This window comes from Cygnus atratus, chromosome 2 (assembly GCF_013377495.2).
Source record: "Cygnus atratus isolate AKBS03 ecotype Queensland, Australia chromosome 2, CAtr_DNAZoo_HiC_assembly, whole genome shotgun sequence".
Lineage (NCBI taxonomy): Eukaryota > Metazoa > Chordata > Aves > Anseriformes > Anatidae > Cygnus > Cygnus atratus.
Window position 1 is genome coordinate 51,128,559 of NC_066363.1, and position 21,816 is coordinate 51,150,374.

General features: G+C 36.0%; 1 protein-coding gene across 1 annotated transcript in view; it reads right to left on the bottom strand.

Annotated features, from left to right (window-relative positions):
- Nucleotides 1-21,816, bottom strand: part of CDKAL1 (CDK5 regulatory subunit associated protein 1 like 1) — a 434,104-nt gene that overhangs the window by 97,157 nt on the left and 315,131 nt on the right. Inside the window, exon 12 of the mRNA XM_035549604.2 lies at nucleotides 12,399-12,579. Within this exon, the coding sequence (XP_035405497.1) occupies nucleotides 12,399-12,579 (181 nt within the window). The remainder of the gene's footprint in view (nucleotides 1-12,398; nucleotides 12,580-21,816) is intronic.

Genomic DNA, 21,816 nt, shown 5'->3' on the forward strand with positions numbered 1-21,816 from the left:
AACATTTTCTAATGCTTGAAGACTACAATGTAGATCTTATCACTTAAAGAACAAACAGAATGCAATAAATAAAGAAATAAAATATAGGTTTAGTCTCTAAAACCACAAAACGTTTTCAACACAATAGCTAACCAGCATGGAATTTTGTATTGTCTACTTTAGAAAAATAAAGCTAAACTTAATTTTTTTTTCTATATAATTGTGTGAAAATAGGGTAAAGGTAGGAGTAACCTAACAACACAGTTTTGTGAAGAGAAAATACTTCATAAAAATAAGCTTAGAAATGAAATAACTATATTGAATACTAAACACCATGGACTCACACAGGTATATTACACTTTTCTGGTAATCCTCTTTTCTTGCACAGGTGATAACTATGTGTCTTTCTGATGATATCATTGTAGCCTGTAACTTGTTTGCTTTCCTGTAAGCATGGTCTATCATGTTCAGTATGAATGAGAATTCCAATATCGCTGAGATGTTTTTATTATAGATTACTTAGAAGCAGCTAACTTATATGGAATATTCTTAGTTTTTCACCTAGTAATAAAGGATTTTAAGATTACTCTCTGATATGAAACCAGTGATGTACTGTTTTCCTTTACATTCAACGTTCTGTTTTAATATGTCTGTTTTCACCTTCAAGGTCCTTAATAATTCCAGTCAAATACCACTGCAGATCTGCAGATTCTACCAATTTCTTTGAAGGTGGCAGCCTTGATATAACATCAGCAAAATTCTCCTTTTGTTTTTCTGCTTCCAACCCTTACAGTCCCTCCAGTATGTGGGGCATTACTTGTATCTCGTTCCATTCAAACATCCTTCTTTTCCCTAATGGTGACAGCGAATAGCAATGTGTCAAGGCAACCAGATAAATGTTTCAGATCTCATCTCTCACCTATCTTCTCCCCCATTTCTCTCTTTTGCATACTACTGGATCAAAATTAAAGCAAAATTCAGTTTTGCCTCAGGAATCTTATTTGATTTAGAGCTTATGAAGCATCTCACGCACTTGAACACGCTAACAAGCAATAGTAACATTTCTTTTCTCTCAAACAAGACTGAAAACCACACTGCTTGCTTGTGTAGTAGGTATGTATAGTAGGTGTATATTTAGTTGTACAATGGATCAGCTAATTTAGAGATGAAACCCCATTAAACTTTGTGGGCCATGGCAGAATTTAACTATAACATGAAATAAATACATGTGAAAAATTATGTATAAATATTTCTTTTAATTTATTATTTGTAGAGTACTAATTTATGGTCCAAGACTCAACAGTCAGCAACAGACTAATAACAAAAAAAGTGGGAGCCACGTTACAGAACGCTATTGGAAAAAATATAATAAAATACGTAATATTACAGTATAAAATATCGTATGTACACTAGCAGTGTTCTTGTATACGCATAATCCACATAGTCCTATATCTTATGTGTACCAAGGCAAAAAGACCTTTGACAGATTTCGGGAGAAGTAGGAAGTTGCTTTGCAAGTATTTTCCGTTTTCTTCACTAGTATCACAGGATATTCAAAGGTTCCAGCATAACTTGCCCTCTTGCAAGAGCAAGCAAGGTGATAGAAACTTTCTTTTCTTAGACAGTATGTCCAATGCACTTTGTGTTATGGCATTCTCTAACTTCACTAACATGCTTTTTCAGAGCAGTAGAAAAGCTGCATATCCATGCCCACCCCCTAGTAATTCAGTGATCTCAAAATAACAAAGGCCTTGGGTAGCTCCAAACCCCAAACTTTTATAAGAGAATGGAGTTAAGAAGCACCCTACCAAACTACACAGACTGGCCTTATTTGTATCTCCAAAGAGTTAATTGACAAAATAACATAGGAAGATGTAGCATCTACTGTAACCAAGGAACATTTAAAACCCTTGCTTGGAGATTCGCTCCATAAAGTCTTAAATTTCTATACCTGTAACCACAACACAGATATAAGCCAAGTCACCGAAACTGCCAAGTTATCAAAGGTTACAGATTACCTTTTGTTCTGCAAAACAGTTTCTAAGAGGAGATCAGAAAGCAGTGAACCCTTCTCTTTGACCTTGAGTTATTCAGTGCATCACCTTCAGGTAAACCTGAAAAAAATGTTGTACCCCAGCCAGATTTCGTGATAAAACTGGTGTTCATTATGGTCTTGTGTCTGTACCCTGGAAGGTCTGAACAGGCAGAAGTGACAATACAGGCTTGACAAGTTCCCTGCTTCTTATTGTTAATTCACTTCTACTGATACCATTCCTGTCTTTCTGATCACATCTAAAATGAAGCAGACAAAAAAAAAACAAAAAAAGGCAAACAAAACACTTTGGGATTAGCTAGTCCTGACCTAACCTACCTACATTACCGTGTTAAAATCGACACACTGTTCTGCTTTAACTATTGATACATATATATTTCATTATTTAGCTTGGTTTAAGAAATTACTCCAATAAATTTTGGTGTATCCACGCAATCGGTCACTTAGCACACACTATGTCATACTCAGCAGTTTATCTTGATGTCCCAGTATGGTAGACATATTTTCCAGATCCAATTAACAACAGAATTATACATCGATATTTTAGATTTTGTATACTCTTTAGTCTTTGTGTACTTTACATAGTCAGTGAATCTTTATTAAAATAATTTTAAAACAGTTTTATATGAGCCCACGCAATGTGTTTTTTTTTTCCCCTGAAGAGGAAAATATATAAAACTTTGCATATCTTTACTAAAAATATTAATATAGAAAATGATCACAAACATTAAAGTGTATTCAGGATTATGGCAACACAAATAATCATGGTTTAGTCTGTTTCATATTTTAAGCAGAGATTCTTATTTATGAAAAATACAAATGTATTCAAAAAACAGCATAGAATCGTCACAGAAGTATCTGTCAACCTATTTGAAACAATTTCTTGAAGAATATAGCTTCAATTAAACTATGGGCATTGCAATTTTCTCTTTCTTACCTCTCATAATTTCAGCTATGTAATACAGACTCTGTGAACTCACATATTTCGCAAATCTTAATGAATCCGTATTGCTTCTGGTACATTTGAGTTCTTTAATTTAGTTTAGGATTAACATTTGTTATTTATACTTCAACTTCCTATACCTTCTTCATAACAAAATCTCCCCCTTACCAGAGCATAAACTACATAAAAGTTACTATGAAAACTTTCACAAAGAAATATTTTATTTAGAAAAGGACCTTCAATGCTTGTTCTTCCTGAGGGACCTTACATTTCAGTTGTCTTCATTGAATGTCATTTCTAAATGCCCTTTTTCATTTATGGCAGATTTTTATGTCTGGAATTCGTACTCAAATTTTGATTATCTACCTTTATCAATATGAAGTGGATATTTTCTAAGGATGCCACTGTAATTGATTTAGGAATTCTTCTTAGCCCAAAAAGATAGCATAGAACAAAGGTGTCTGACAGAAATTTGGCTTGATGCATCCGACAGATTTTGAATTAGATTGACATTGAATCAGAAATAAAGTGACTGGTCACAAGAGATAGGCTGATTTGGAATTACACCCACTTCTGCAATAAAATAAAACAAAGAATTGCAAGCTATATTTTAGTAACAAAACACGTAAGTCCAGGACAGAGCTGTTTACAGTGCATTCTTTTCCTTTTTATAATGTGGTGAGAAATCCATGGCCTCTATTGCACAACAGCTGCCTCAAAAGCATCCAGCTTTCCAGCATCCCAGAAACAACAAAAAGAGCAGAAAGGAAGTGCTCCAGAAGGTACGGTGGGGTATGAAAGAGAAAGCAGTATGCAGTGCTCAAATGCTTGCTGTGTGGGAGAGACCACTTGTGTGCCCACGAAGACACAAATTCATCAGACACGCAAGAATTGCCCTGTGTCTTCTCTGTTTCATCTCAGTTTATAATGAAGTCCTCCAATCTACTTCCACTTGTTCGGCAGTTCCAAATCCCACGCAGATTTTCAGCACAGTGACCGGGGTGCAGGCACAGCAACCACAGCAGCAGAAGATACGAGTTCCAAAGCACACCGTGACCTGATTGACTGTGATGGCTTTGAAGGAATGTGTATGGATTATCAAAGACAGATGAAGTTCAGGAAAGGATCAACAAGGACCCACCTCGGGATATTTCAGTGTCGTCAAAAGCAGAATTTATGGAACATCATAATGGTCACATGATTTTCAAATGATGGACAAGCTTAGTCAGCTCCATTATATAAAAAAATATCAAATTTATATTGAAAAACAGTAAAGGGAAACTGCAGGGTTAAAAAATTAGAATTATATTCATGTCTGCAACATTTAAAAAATATACATATTTTAAACTGGGTTTATGGCACTGGCAAATTCTGTTCCTGGAGTCTAAAATAACAGCTACAGGTAAACACAAAAATAGTACATTCAACCAGAACCCATTTATGCTAGACAACAAAGGTAATAAAGTAGTAAAGCTTAGACCATTTAAGTGACATAATTAATACCAGACCTAGATAGATTATACATTTGCTATCTGTGTTAAGTCACAAACTATTAAATCTAAATTATGCTCTCATTTGAGGAAGTCCAGAACTGCCAAAGCCAAGAGCTTATTATTATTATTATTACTATATTTTGGATAGATATTGCTGTCCTGAAGCATACGTCTAATTTTATGGATTAAGTTATGAGCAGTCCTCCCTTATGTCTACAGCCACTTGCACTGTTTCCAGCTCTGGGAAGCCTGGTTCCTGAAGGGTATTAAAATTCTGAATTAAAAAAGAGAAAAGATTTCTCATATCTCCTAACTATAATTCACGTACAAGTGACAGAAAGACACAGTTAAAACTTCCATGTTTTTTCCACTTAATTAGGAGCCATTGGAGAGGAAAGGATACAGAATACACAAACACAACATCCACTTGTCATAAAGGCCCCCCTGCATGCATGAGTTCTACAGATATCTATGGGTATGTATGGAGATGTAACGAAAACAGCAGGCCAAAGACAGGAATATTACATGCTGAAAGGATAGTATATGAAAGTTTTCCAAGGACTGATAATCTCTGGAGCCTAGTAGTCATGCTGAATCTGCAGTAGGTAACAAACTCAGGACACCGAGAGACTGCTCAGTCTGCCCAAGGCCATTAAGATAAACAGCAGATTAAGAGACATCCAGGAAGGCAGAAGAATGATATATCCTTCTCTCTTTTTTTTATAAGCAAATGCAATATGTGCTAAACCATAAAAATCAATAAGAAAAAACCTTCACGACACTGAAAAACTTGTTTCACTGAATTACATTCCTATTTTTGACTTTTGAATTCTTGTTAGAAAATTTTATACTGAAATAAGAAATTTACCTGCAATGCTAATCATATATATATTTGTATGGGAGGTAAAAAAAAATGTTCTCTCTCAATATCAAACACTATTGACGTAGAGACTACTGTCTCTATACAGACATTGTCTGTATAGAGTACCTTCTCTCCCTTCTATTCAGTGCAGAAGTATGTGGTATACAAAATTTCTATACTATTTTAGCTTCCTTACAACTAATATCCTAGAATCTGTCAGAGTTTCAGGATGCACTCAAAGAGGAAGGAGGATGGTAAATCAAATGTCCATGGGCACTGCAAATCTTACAGGACTACAACTTCATAGAAGTAGTTCTTTATATTGGACATTCAACATGTGAACTGTACATGACTTCAATACGTTATATACTATGTTAGTGGTGATTTCAGCCTCTTTACAGAATCTGTTTCTACTTCTGTCTTGAAAGCGAAGTTTAGAAAGAACTCTGTCCTCTCCTCCCTGTACATATTCTTCACATTTTATTTTCCAATGTCCTTTAATTCTTTTTCTTAACAACATGGTCTAGTTTGAACCTATAGCTGTATATTTACTTCGAAATGCTCAAATTTTGAAACTATTAGTAAAAAGCTTATAAGGAAGCTGTTGGTAATCTTTGTTCCCATCACTTCTGCTGTAAATAACAGCATAATTCAAAAAAGCAGAACACCAACTGGGTTTCCCAAGTGTATTTCCAGACTAGCTGTGAATTTTGACTTGCTTTTTCAAGCAACACAGTTGTGCTCGTTGAAGGCGTACGACATTCTAACAGGTGCCTGAACCACACCAGTGCAAGACTTAAGAGACATGGCTCCAGGCTAGAGTCAAAATATTCTTGTCCTTTCCCAGGGGTCTGACTCTGCAAGGTCCAGCTGTGACCGTGGAATTTCACTCATTCCCCAGATTCAGTTATGAACTGATTTTTCAGCAGCTCCAGAGGCAGATCGCTTACAGCTTCACAAAAGGGTACAACCTGTTTTAAAACATACCAGCTCAACTGTCTCACATAACAACAAAAACAGATTTTCATTTCAGCACCTGGCCAAATAAATTAAAGTGGTTTGAACTTAAGCTGAATCTAGCTTGGAATAAAAAGATTGTCTTTAAATATCTGTAAAATTCTATTTAGTAGCATTTTCGACCACAAAAGATATTTACAAGTAATTACCTTCCTTTGACTTCATCACGCAAACCCGCAGTTCTGGCTGCATAGTGAATTGTGAGCACTGGGGTAGATTAGAAGATACAGTATTCTAAAAGAAGCTAGATACTTCAACCATGTTTAAATCAGGGAAAAAGGAAAGAACCAGGCTATCATAGGTCAGTCAGCTTATATAACTCTTGGAGAAACAGAGAAAAATATGCAAAACTATCTATAAGCATCCAGAAAGGAATACAAAGAGCAAACATTGATTTGCCCTCAGTAACCAGCAGCTATATCAATTAAAACAAGTTGCATCAGAGCACAACTGCCTTTGCATGTATGAGAAAGCATAGCTATCTTGATGAGTAAGGCTTTCCGCAGTACTCATATCAAACTTATAAAAACATAAGGAAACATGGTGTAAATAAAACTACTAGAGGAAGTGCAAAACTTGCAGGAAAATGTTAACTTGCAATACTTGAATAGTTCACTGACAAATATGAAGGATCATATATTGATTTTTCCTTCATGGTCCGCTTCCCCCTCCAGCCTTCACATTTTTAACTCTGTTCCTGAACTTGCTGTAAAAGTCTTTGCTCAGGCAAAGTAGCAAACCATAAATAAAACTGTACTGCTGAGGAAACAAAGTGTAGTACAGAGGTTCAGCAGTCAAGCACAGACGTTGATCAGTGTTGATTTCTCCTACACAAAGTACATTCTGCATGCTACATAATGCATTATTGCATGTGTTGGAGAGGGGTGTCAGGGGGCAAGCATCTTTGATACTCCAGAAGAAATTATCACAGCTGCATATAGCTCCTGGGGCACATGATGCCATTTAGCCACAGAACTTACTGAGGGAGCTCAAAAGAACAAAAAGAGTCCCTTGCACAAGCAACGCTATTCCAGTTGGTGTCCTGCTGCTTAGAATAAAAAGGTGCTGAGGGAGAGGACAACTGATACCGCCTGACTGAGGGATGTGGTTATTTCTTAATCAGACAGGGGCACTGTGGGGACACATGGGCAATCATTTATTCTGAATAATGAGCACATGAACTGTCACAGGAGATCGAGCTGTTTGTCCATGGATATTCAGAACTACAAAACCTGTATCTATCCAGCAAAGGTAAAATTAAACATCATGCCGTACCTGCTGGTACTCAAGAATGCCTATTTCCAGTGTCTTGCACTATGGGGAATCTGTGGCCATTCACTCATAAAAGGGTGCTAGGGAACTTATTGCAGAACCCTTAGAAGGAAGCAAAAGCAAGGCAGTCTTAGAAAAAAAAAAAAGTGGCTATCATAGAATTAAGGCATAAATTACCAACTTGTTGGGTTGCTCACACAGAAATCATAGAATGGGTTGGGTTGGAAGGGTCCTTGAAAAATCATCTAATCCAACCCTGAATGGCCAAAAACAACTTGTGTGGAACGCAACATTGAGAAGGTGCATGTGGCATTATACTACCCAGATAGAAAATAATGGCTCAGTGCATTAAGCACTGCTTCTAGAATTGGTAAAATAAATAAATAAATAAAATAAAATAAAATAAAATAAATAGTAACAGAACTAAGAGAAGGAGTGATTACACGGAGGAAGATGCAATATCTGATCATAGATTTTTCCTAGTAACGACAGGCATATTTTACAGAAAAAAATGTCCAGTATCTAGATGGATGAGGATTTAGACTCAGGAGGCATTTTTTCTGGACACAGCATTTGGGGGTGGATGGATGTCGGGGGGCAAACCACCTACAGCATGGTTGAATGAACATAGAAATATCCTGTACCTACCTCTCTTTCTGAAGTAAATGATTTTTGAGATCATATGGCAGTTCAGGTATGAATTTTGTAACTTAACTATTCCTCACAATATAGTAAGCAGCATGCTTAACATAACTAAATACAGAGATAAAAGTCAAGTAGACACTCTTCAGACGAATTAAAGGAAAGGTCCAGCAGTTGATTGACATTAAATTTTCTAGCTGGGAACGAGGTAATTATTTTATGATATATATATATAAAGAGGGAGAGATTGTGAGAGAAATTGAATACAGTCTTTTATCTAGATCTCATAAAGCTTTTTTGGAAAAAAATATCTAATATTTACACTAATAACTCAAAGCTTTAGCATATTGCAAATACATATAGAAAGGTTGGAATCCAGCCACGCTGCAGCTGAGGGCAGTGTAATCATGAAGCTAGAGTCACACTACTGCTCTCAAAACAGCTGCCATCTCCAGTTCTCAATAAGGATGAACCTAGCTGTACCTTACTACGACACTTATTTGCAAAATGGCTCTCTCTTCAGTTTGTTTCCACGTGACAGAAACCAAGGTGAATGTAAGACAACAACATCCCCTAATGCTTTCAGAAATTGTGACAGACCAAATCTCAAGGACAGAGATAACTCTTCCCTCACCAAATCTCCAGACAATTAACAGCTGCCTTGAAAAATAAAGTACAGTGAATTTAAAAGTATCAAGAGCATAAAAAAGTTACAGATGCTTGATTTTAGAAACAGAAATTTTTACATTTAGAACTAACATAGTTGGATCCTTTGCAATGCAGCTAAATAAAAAACACCCTACCATACACCACTAAATCTTGTTCTCTTACATTGCTCACTAAAATATATACCTGATTAGAACCCGTATGTTGAAGTATGCAACCATCAGCAATATCACTTTTACGATTACATGCAATAGGGAAATGGAGGAATCCAGATCCAAAATAATAATAATTACAACCTATAAAATAGCACATTACAGTTGACACATTTCAGAGTAAGAATTTTGTACAGAGATCCCGCTGGAGATTATGAGCATCCAGACTCATACCTGAGATAATGTACTCATAATAATGTAAGTGTATGAGATGGGGGTAAAAGTCAGAAAAACAAATGAACAAACAGAATTTTGGGGTATCATAACATTACAAACAACATCTTGACTCATTTTTCATATACATCACTCAGCAAATCACTGTAATTGCTTACAAATAGAAATCATGCCTAGCTTTGCTTAATTGTGCTCTAACTTTTCTCTACACTGGAGACAGAATTTATAGTAAGCATAACCTAACTGATTGTTATGAAATGATGAGACCATTTAGACAGATGTCTGATTCTCCACAGACATTTTTTCTCCAGGAGAAACAAGAAAGGCCTGCAGCCTTAACTATCTTTTCTGAATTTATGGTGGCAGATCTGTCCATCTGGATTAGTGTCATCTGCCCTTTTCGAAAAAGATCGGTGCCTGTAAGGCTTTCAAAGATAAATCATCTATGCAAAGGAAAGATTCCATGTGGACCTACTGATTTTTTTTTCTATTACGGTAAGCTCAAATGAGATTTTTCTCCAGAAAAGCAATTGTATTTAAGACTTTTATAAAAACTATCCGCTAAAAATTTAAAAGCACTGAATTATTCTATGCTTAGTACTCCACCAACTGTCCCTGAAAGTCATAGGGTCTTCCTAGAAAGAGCAGACTTAAAAGGAACTGACAAGGCAAATAAATTATTATTACAGCTGTGATACTTTGGCAGGATCACTGAAGCCATCTTGAATCAGAATTGGAGTACTGGAACACACTGAAGTGGAGCCGTTTGCAAAGAGCAGTAGATTCCCCACTGCCTAAGTATTGCAAAGCTGAAATAACAGCAAATACAGCCAGCATGCAGGAAAAAATACAGGATTAACAATGGTAAAATAATTTTTTCAATGGTTCAGCATTGGTAGTTAAATAATACCAGCAAAATTGTTTTCATAGAAAGAGATCCTACCAGCAGATTTACTACGGAGAATACTGTTAAGAACTTTCTGTGGTACAGTCTACCCACATGTATGCCTAGACACTCATGCAAAACATTTTGGTGTCACTTTATGTGCTATTTCTTTCCCTATGCAAATACAATAAAATAAATTAATTCACAGTAAGATGACATGAATAATATTTTGTTAAAGGATGAAGTGTGCATAGAATGCATGGTAACTTCCTTATCCTAGCAGAGAAAGGCAGGTGGTAAACTACTTTGATGAGGAATGATGAATGAAATCCCAGTACATTCTTGGTAATGCAGGAGAGACCGTTAGCTTCTATCTGAAGGTAATGTGAATACAAAAGTAAAACATTAGCACAATCTCTTCCTGCTTTGTTTGACTGGTTACCCTCCATTTGTAGAAGATAAAGAACAAAGGACATAGAAGATAAAGAACAAAGGGTCTCACAGGATTTTTTTAAAGGACTACAAAAAAAATGAGAAAGAAACAAAAAATCTATTCATTACATATTTCTATCAACCCTAGATTAGGGGCTGCATCTTCTTTGAAAGTTCTTCAATTCTAACCCTAAACAATAAGTGCTAGCGCTAGAAATAAGAAGAAAGAATGTAAAATTGTGTTAAAATGACATTACCATTTTCCAAGTAACCACCCCAACCACAGAACAGCTAAAGCTCTTTAAATAATTTAGCTCCTCATATAACATCTTCCCATGGCACACAGTTAAAGAGAAGACAAATCGACCTAAGATCTTTGCCGCTCCTGTGAAAATAGTGTGCTTACAAAATAGTGGGTAGAAAAAACACAAAACAAACATAAATCAATGTTTTGATTTTTAAGCTTCCCAACATCCCCAAATTACACATCTGCATATTTTTCATTTACAAAAGTTTGTAAAAAGCATTCTAAACCAATAAAAATAATTCAGTAGCGTCAGTTGGTTACACTAAGTATACTATTTCAACAGCGGCTATTTATATTTGAAAACTCCATCTTTTCTACAATGAGATGAATCATTACTCAAGATGTAATTCTCTGAACAATAAACCAAAGAAGCCAAATATAGTCTCATTTTATGTCTTCTGCAGCTGATACATCCTATAGAGTTCATGGTATATACTACGAGTAAGCAGAAACTCTTTACTTAGCTTCCAGACATACAAGTGAAGGGATACAAGTACAGAATGTAGTTTTGACGTTGTATTAGTGTACCAGAATATGCAAATTGAAAGAAAGTCTTTTATTCTAACTGACTTATATTGCTGGCCAACTTTCATTCTTATAGCATTAGGAAATACAAATGTTATTTATGCCCATAACAATGAGATAATAGTGAATTAAATTATTGTGCTGGCAGCCTTGTATACTTTTTCTTTTGAGATTCAGATTAGAAAAACTTGTGCAGTTACAAATTCAACTTAAAAATAAAATAAAATCAAACCATACCTTCATAAGTGATTGCTAATAGTACTACTTACAAAAAAATATTTAAATCAATGAAATAGCCACCTGCTTTCTATATTAAAACTTTTTTTCCCCCTCGTGTGAATCTGAGATGAGATTGTTGGTAATCAGGTATGGTTATGCTTCCCAGCCAGAAACAGAAAGAAGGAAAACACCTGAAAACTGAAAGATCAAATGTAAATTTCATCAATGGCCTTTAATGAAGGCTGAGGGAAGACTAAATTTATAAGAAGAGTGTGAAGAGGTCTTGTGGAAGTATGTGCAAATTTGATGTTTAACAAATAAATCAAAGATTACCATTTCTCTGTTATTAATAATTTGCACAATTATTCACAATAGGCTTAAGATTGCTGGAGTCACGGAATTCTTAAAATGGGGAAAAAATGTGTAATCAATCAGCTACCATTCTTGGTTCTCATTCAACCAAAAATTGATAGAAAAGACATGACTTCAGTATAACCATTATTTTACCCTTCCTAGCAATCTAAACAACTATTAATATATGACAAGGCACCTAGTGATCTAGTAAACCTCTAAAGACAGTTCAACAGGAGTTACATAAAACTGTAATTGAATTGTAGCATAGTTCTGCAGAAAATCTACTTTTTCATGCACATGCTTTATGTATTTAAAAACATCTCAGTGCACTGTGTACAGTGGCAGAAGAAAATGTATCTTACCACTGCAGCTGGAACTTGATGCATTTTTGCAGCAGGGGTTCCTGGGCGTGGGTAAAATTGATTAATAAATAAGCTCGGAAACCTGTACTGTTCCACAAGTTTCATTGTTTCTTGAAAATCTTCATCTGTCTCTCCTGGAAAACCACAGATGATGTCTGTAGCGATTGTTATTCCAGGCACTCTGTAAAGAAAGTATAAAGAAACATTGAACTTAGGACATGTAACTCTTATTCCCTTATGTAGACTTGTAACTCTTCAACTTTGTCTACAGAAATTTAGACCTAAAATTATATTTGGGAAAAAAAAAAAAAGAGATTTTAATATTATTGCTTGGTAATCAAAAATGCATTTGGTACTCAGCCGAGAGCACAAGCAATAGAAGACATTGCACCAAATATTGGATCAGTATTATGACACGAGTGAAAACATCTGGAGTACTTCCTCCTTCATCAGAAATTATAGGTGATCAGCAGAGCTTGCAATTTTCTTTAATTCTGATTACTTAATGCACAACATTTATAACTTCTCAGACTTCGCCACTAGAACTTAAAACACTGCTCTCAAAGGAAAAGAGTCTCCCCCTAAAGAAGGGATTGGCATCCCCAATCATGGAGCCTAGTAATTTTGAACAAAAATGGCTTTGGAGCCAATAAGGCAACTTTTAGTCATGATTTAATTTTTAACTCAGTACTCCATAAAAGCAGGCGATTCCTTACTTTAAAAGGAAAACAAAATACTTAAGTTTACAAATGCACAGGCACTGAACTGTCCCTATTTAGCAAGGTCAACATTTTCTAACTGTTCCCCTTGGACTGAATATACAGAACCCTTAAGCACATGGCCCAGAAAAATGACTCCTTCAACCAAGAGATTACTGCATGGTATTTACAGAGCACTGTATGGGACCCAGGAGATATCAACTCAGTTTTCCACGTCTGACACTAGCCAGCTGGATGACCACTGCCTTACGAGAAGCTGGGAAACCACAGCATCACTCTGTATCTCAGCCTGCTTGTTTGCAAAGTGGGAATAAGGACTAACCTCTTCTGCTGAGAGGCAGAAGTTTATAGTGCTTGAAAGTGCTCACAGTGCTCCCTACTGACATACACATGGCCTTGTCTACAACAGAGTTGATTTCTGGACAGTAACAATGATAAACTGGAGAAAATATGATTTATTAGGAAAGGCAAGAACCCTATAAAGATACTGGTGGTATCTGACTAAAAGTTGGTCCTGTTTCAAGTGGCAGGAATAGATGAGATGACTTCTAGAGGTCCCTTTAAATGTGAATAGCTCTACAGTTTTAAGTAGGCTATAGCAAGGGAACATCTGAGATTAATTTTCTTAGGGGTGAAGGGCATAAAGACTGCTGCCACAGGAAGCAAAGCTCATGCCTGAGCTTAAGAAGGGGTTTCAAAGCCTTTTTCCAACTTAAAGAAAGGGATGGAAGGCTTCTCTTTCCTTCATCAGGGCAAGTGACAGCAGAATTGTAAATACAAAAGTATCTAGTCTAAATGACATTTATAAAGCACCTGAATGGCCAAAGAGAACTACCTTTTCTTATTAGACAGTATATCAACATAGAAAAGATCATGCAGTGGTTACAGTGGGCTGATTGGCAATAGCCAAAAAAAAACACCTTCCTGCAACAATGAAGTCTACTGGAACAGGAGAATTTGTTGACAAAAGACACAAGAAAGGGGAAGAGGAGAATATTTTTCTTAGTAATTTGATTATGTGAAATCTTAGAGTGTGCACAGCTTAGATTCACTACAGTGGCCTTAGTACAAACAGTGTATGGGGGTAAATATCGTCTGAGACTACTTTTTAACTTAAAAGAACACAATTTCTTATGTAAGTACTGGCAATAAGCTTATATTGAAACAAAAGTCTCCTTTTTATGTGTCTGTATATATAGTTAGCCACGCAGGAATTTATTAGGCACTATATTGTTAAAATCTTCTTTTACCTTTTCCTAATGAAAAATCCTCACAAAAGAAACCAACCAAATTATTTCAATTCTATTTGAGTTCATAAATTCAGACTCAAGCATTTGAGATTTAAGTTGAAATATGCAATTTGCATGCCAAATCAAAAATGTATAATAGTGGACATTTTCAAGGAGTAAGTCCAATAATTGTAAGTGGGAAACAAGATAAATATTACACAGAACAGCAAAAATCCCCAAACTGTTGGTTAAACCACCTCAATTGCCATTGGATTCTTAAGACTGAAACACTGCAAGATATAAGGTTCTGCTTGATATCAAGTGACAACAAAATTCATTGGATTTATGGACTGAAGGAACAGAGGTTGCATTCTGCAACATGATTTTCTTCACATCATGAATGTTTTGTGCAGTAATGGTAAGCTTGTAGAAGAAAAAATACATTACTTCATAAATCAGTATCATGTAATATCAGCTGCCATTTCTCAGAATATGAACAGAACATTCATTACATTTGACAAAACCATTATAATGAAGTTATTTTAACCATTTTAATGACACTATCGGCAACAGTCAAAGCATTTATTACCAATGGTAGTAGTAATACCATCCTTTATAAAGGTTTGGTTGTTTCTATAGCAACATGAATTATAAGGTCCAATCAAGCTAGATACAATAAAATATGCTCTTTTTCTCCATAACACCAGTTGTCACTCAGTTAAAAGGAAATTACATATTTTAAAAATTCATAAACTGTACAAATGTCTGAACTCCATTTGGTGATAAGGTGTTAATTATCTTAGTAATTAGATTTCTCTCTGGATGGAATTATTACACACAAAGAAAAGCTAGGGTATGAAAAGAGAGTAAGGACCATGGTGTATTCAGCAACAGCAATTAATTACAGTTCAATCCTGTATGCCTGCCCAAAATATGACATTGCATTGTACATTTTAATACCACTGTTGATTATACCATTGAAAAAGTTTTCAAAGGGGGAAAAAAAGCATATGAGATTTCACTCAGAATAAAAAAACAGTTACTGACAAAAATCAAGCTCTTACCCATTCTCTAAGCATTCATGAACAAAAAATAAGTGGAATTAGTTCCACACACACAAAGCATCATTCCTTAATGAAAGGAATGATTCAGACAGACAGACATAATTGTGGAAAAATATAAAACATATCCATTTGAAAATTAAGGCTACCTTTGCTCTGACAGTCTGAAACAAAGCAGAACTAAGTTCTTTACTGAGTAGACTCAGATGATCTTCAACAAATTGTCCCAGCTATGAACTATGATGCAAAATTACACAAGAACCAATCTGTTGTGCAACAGTCAATATTAAATTGTTGTTTTTTTTTTTCAAATTAAATGCAGTTTATCTATTCTGAAGTAAACAAAAAAAAATGCTGAACACCCTCTGTAAGCATTTTGTAACATTTACTACATAAATGCATTTAGAGTAAGTCTCAAAAAATTCACTTGCAGCAAATTTTTTCCAGGGTCAGTAAAGAACAGTACCACATTGTTTAGTGAATCAAGAATACAGTGATCCTTATGAAACATAAACTGTTTTTTTTTAAAAGCAGAAAGTTGCTTCAAGCATACAGAAGGCTGGATGCTCCTTACAGCCTAGCTAATGGAGTTGGTCAGTCTGTTTCAATACTTCTGAGCATAGAACAACTTAAACTTTGCCTTTAAAACCCTCATAATCCTGACAAATGCCTAGAAAGATTACATGTAATCATTTTATCTGGCAATCACAAGCCTTGCAAGATTTTTTAGTTGACTCTCAATTGGAACATTTTACAATAAAATAGTGGAATTTCAGAAAAATGTGAATTTGAGGAATAATCAATGCCACCTATAAGAAAACGCAGTCCTAATAGTCAGGGTTCTTCATCATGTTCTATTCTTTCTGTCCCTCCACATAGATAAGTCCTTTCCACCTACTCAAGCAAATTTACGATCTATCATAAATCACCATCACTTTTGCCAGTTCTGACTATCCAAAAGGGAGCAAGTACTTCATCTTACTGGAGAATACATTTTAGTGTGGTGTTGTAAAGGACCATCAGAATGATCTGTCTGAAATAGAAGTGATCATAAACAAGTGCTGAGATGTCATATACCCAAAACCTCACAGAAAGGAGGAGCAAACGTGTCAGAAAGGACAAATAAATACAACGTCTTAACCTCTATCTGAAGCCAAACCCTCATGGGTCAGAAAAAAATACCTGTTCTACCTCCCAGAGGAGTGGCTGATGCCTGGGAGTAAAGTCTATGAACATGATAGAGGTTGCTGCTGCCATGAGCATTGCCTCCTCACAGCTCACAGGTATCTTAGTTAGCTCCAACCAACTCCAGAAGAATAAATGAGACTCAGACAAGCTGTGTGCTACTACAGCTACATAGTTCCTGAAGCTCTGCTATCTCAGGTACCTCTCTCTGTTGCATATTGCTAAGAAGCAGGCAGCGTAGACATACCCTCATAGTGACAAGTTTCCTGCTCTTTTCTGCCTGGGGGACTTGTTTGCTGATGTTAGAGAAAACAGAAACCAGACTAGAAGTAACAGAAAAGTATAGCAGCTATAACAGTGACAGTTACCACAGAGCAGCTCACCAAAAGAGGAAAGTTAGAGAATTCTTGATGGAATTTAAGTTGGGAATAAAATGTGAAACAAAATCCCTGATGGATTGATACAGGAAAGAGAAAAGTGTCAAGCTGACTAAAATCAAACAGTAAAAAAAAACAACTGTTTTCACAGAGCAAGATGTCTAAGAAAGCAAGCAGCAAAAGTGTGAAACTTGCTTGACTCAGGTATTACATGAATCATTTTATGTCATGCTAGCTACAGAAAACGTTTCTTTTAGTAATAACCATTGCAAACCAAATGCATGCTCAGGTAAGAAATTATGTAAGGAAAAAGGAGCTAAAAGGCAATTCATCACCTTCACCTTCTCAAGTGACCACCTGAAATTCTATAGCGTGATTACAGTTTCTTCTCTCTTCCCTTTCAGCAATTAACATTGAAATCCAGCAATGACCTAAAGGCACCAACTGGTTCTTAACCAAGATCCCTCACTCCTTCCAGTATAACAAAGTACTGGATTAGAATAAATAGCTGTATGAATTAATTTAAAACACTGTATGTTCTTAGAGAAAGATAAAGAACTATCTAGGAAACCTAGAGTAACTAATGTCAAAAAAAAAAAAAAAGTGATGGCCTAGCAACTTCTCAATTCATAAATTAGAAATTCAAACTGAAAAAAATGTTGGAAGGAAAAAGATGAATCAACCCAGTCTTCTCTGAAGAAGAACCTTTATGCAATATGTGCCCCTTTAGGGAACCTGCAAATGAAATTTAGGTAATGTATTAAATAATTCGAAGGTGTCTGGGAGTTATTCTTTGAAACATATTTTCAGAATTCAACATACATCTAAATGTGCCATTTTGTGTCGGAGCTGAAGGAGATGGTTGCGTCTTCTCCATGACCTCACAATCCTCTGGAAGCCCTTTTCTTCCTTTCTTTTTACTCTAAAGGACTAGTCTTGCAGGATCTCTGACAAACTTGTACTGCTCCCTGAGCAGTCCTACAAGCTGGAAATAGCAGAAGGGAAACAGACTGTTCAGCTGGAACTGCTGCTTCTCTCAAATACTTGTAATAACAAGACACCTCACCCTGCATCACTCTAGACTCTACGGAGATTAACCTGCGAATTAAGCCATGGAAAGCTCCCCACACCTTCAGAAAGGGATTCAGCCTACCTCTGATCTGAAACCTTCCTGCACCTCTCTCTCTCTTTCTCTTTCTCTCTCTCCAGAGACTGTGAGTTCTGCACAGCACAGTGTACTCCTAATTTAAGCATCTGGAGCTCACAGAGTAAACCTGAACACAATTTCTGATGGAGGGGGCTTTCCATCTTTTTATGATTTACCCCAAATTATGCAGTGGATATACAGACTTCCAATGGATATCCAACAGCAATGTTTTTCTTAGTAATCTTTTCCATGTGCTTTTCAAACTAGTCTAGGATGTACAAGTCCAAAGCCTTCAAGGGAGAAAAAAAAGAGACCTTTAAAATTCCTCGTATCAGTTGCTCAACTGATTACACATGCAGTGAAACTGGAAAGCCCCTCAGTTCAATGGCAATAGACATTTCATTAATGTTTCTGTGTGAAGCCTTTTGAATGATAAGAGACTGTCCCTTATGGCTAGATATAAACCATAATTTGGTAAGGCTAATTATCCAAATTCAGCTATATATATATAGCATGAACATTAAGACTTGAAAAACTGATGTAAGAAAACAAGCAATACTATCAAGTTCATCATACAACTCAGATTATTCATTCCCTTATAAATTCTATTTAATGCTGCCATTTCCTTTTCCAGTGTTACTCTAGACACTTAATGACATCACAGAAAACATCAAGACAAAGTAAGGGAGATCAGAACACCACTTCTCAATAAAGATTTTTAAAGTAATTCTATAAAGCTTAGCAATAGAAGTAAAAATGGCAAGATGGGACAGATGTTTCAGACAGCAAATACAATTGTAGTACAGTATAAAAGAATACAGAGATAGCAAGATAGTGCACTGAACATGGCCAAGGAGTAAGATCTCAATAAAATGAACATGAATAGTATAAAAGTAGCATCCACCTCTGCTCTTCAGTGTTTAGTATTAGTATCTTTGACTTCAAGCGTTGTTTAATTTTGAGGGACCTTATGTTTGCTTCTATAAAACTGTTCTAGACCTAGCAAATTGAAAAGATAGATTTACCACATTTTGATTGAATTTTTACAAAATGTGCAATAACCTGTACTTAAAAAAAAGGTATACTACATCCAGTAGTGTCAAATACAATCACATACCAAAAGAAATGGGTGAAAGCTTTGGACTCATTCTCTAAAAAAGAAAGCTGCTAATATTCAGTGCAAGAAAAATTAGAAATCTATTTAATAAACTAGCATGCTTAAACTTCATTATTTTAAAACTGTGTTGCTTACTAGTTATTCAGACCTTCTATTTTGATTCGTTTTAGCAAATTTAGACCTGTTTATGGTGTGCATATTTCTATTAAACACAAGAGCATGAGATTCCACCCAGGTAGGACACCTGCTAGCATCTTTCATTCATGATAGTGTTCCTGCTGCAAAGCAATTATAGCAATTCAAATAGTTTAAAATGTTGTCTGTTATAGCCTAACACAACTCCAGGTTGCCTCGCAAATCAGTTTTCCTTCATCTCACAGTTTGCCTGCACCAAAGTGAAGATATCATGCCCCTACCCTTCAACAATTAAAACAAAGAATTGAACAAAGAGCACTACTCTTCAACAATTAAAACAATTAGAAGACATTTCTTCTCAGAAAGAGCAGTCAGGCATTGGAATGGGTTGCTCACGGAAATGGTGAAGTCACCGTCCCCAGCGGTGTTCAAGGAAAGGTTGAATGTGGTGCATAGGGACATGGTTTAGTGGGTGACATTGGTAGTAGGGGGATGGTTGGACCAGATGATCTTGGAGGTCTTTTCCAACCTTAATTTTTCTATGATTCTATGATTCTGTATCTTTCTGTTACTGTTTGTAAGTCTACAGTGGGTTAATTTACAAGTAGACTCACTAGTTTACTTTCACTCAACTATTAAAACACTGCATATTAGCCAACATTTCAGTAAGTTATATTTTGTATATGTGTGTAAAATGCATAATCTTAATACTTTTTTAAAAAACTGTTTTCGCAGCTTGGATCCTATCTCTATGAAACTGATTCCTTAGACACAACAAATCAAAGAAACTGTAATGCCATGTTGTATTTACGTTGTTATTTTTCTATTAAAACAAACAAGCAAACAAAACAAAAAAACACTAAACAAAAAACAAACAAACAAACAAACAAAACAGACAAAACCCAGTCATGACCATAGAGCAATGCATTTTTAGGAGCATGCTTGCAGATTTCCCTGAAGAAGGGTATATATGCATATACACACATGGGAGAATAATTGGCAGGACTGTAAATATTACCACTTAATTCAGAGGTGATTCATAGTGAAACACTTCAGATTTCAAGGGTAGCAGACACTGCATATTAAGGCCAGCCTTACAGCTAGAGAATCACTGTATAAATTCCAGTTTTTGCATTCTACGTTTCACAGAGCACTGAAGGCAGCTCTCAGTGGCAATTCCCCCAGGGAGCACATTGCACCTGAGCTTTGTGATCTGCAGCAACTCCAAAGTGATTTGCAAATGCAGCTTAAGGGGTTGTTTTTAAACTTCGGAGTCATTAATAGTTTTGACACAAGTCACATTGGAAAGGCTGCAGAACAGGACATGTGATCAAGACATACTGAGAGCAATAATATCTATTTTCTATGACTGTTCTTCACCAAGCCCACCTCCTGCCCCTAGAAGAGCTCATTCAGAAGCTGGACTGAAGGACACCATGAGACCAGAACTGAACCTGAGAAGGTACAGGCAGGGAGGACCCATGCAAGCAGGGCCTTGGTTTCTCCTTGTTGCTGGTGAATAGTGACCTAGATAAAAAGTGTATTTCATAACCACCATGGTTCACTGCCTGCAAAAGTGTACACAATTTTACTCTCTTTAAACAATTATAGTGAGCATTGCTAGAATTCCTATCAGATGCAGTCAAAATGTTTCATAAGAAACTTCCCATTATCAATTTTGTACAAAAGCAAACCAAACGAAACCCTCCAAGTTAAGGCTTGGACTAACTTTATTCAGCTATAAGGTGTTCTACTCTTCCCATACAAATGAAACATTTTACAGAACTTCATTACAGATTTATAACTTCAGATCATTATTGTTTTATGATTAAAAAACGAGCGACTTAAGACAAAAAGCTCAACATCCTTAAACTTCATTTCCATTCAATCTCTAATAAATACCATCTGCTGTGTACTTTAGGGATATAATACCCGTCAAAAACTCAGCCGTATTATGAGAACCGGCACCAAGTTGATCTGAAATGCATATTTGAACAGATGTGTTTAAATTACATCTCTCCATCTATCCACATGCATAAATTCAGAACAAGCATGTGTTGATTTAAAATGCATAAAAAAGGGATTTGGGGATGCATCAAAAGTGAACAGCATCTCAATGGATCAAGGCTCACATTACTAAAGGTCATTACTAAAAATAAAGTTTGAATTTATTAAGGGTTGCACCAGGGAACTGTTCTTGGGAACTGACTTAATGTTTTCTGCACTAAAGCAGCCATTGAAATTACACTAATTTTCTATGACCCTTCACTGTTTAACGTTAGAGCTGTCAGGCATGGTCAGAAATAATAGGATCTCGGTCACGAGTAGCTGAGAACTTTTTCTCAGCCTGACACAATGCTTATCACCAACACCAAATGTCTTGGGCTCTGAGGACAATCCATGTCTGCTTCAGTGACAGACATTTAGCTTTTCACTCTGACACAGAAA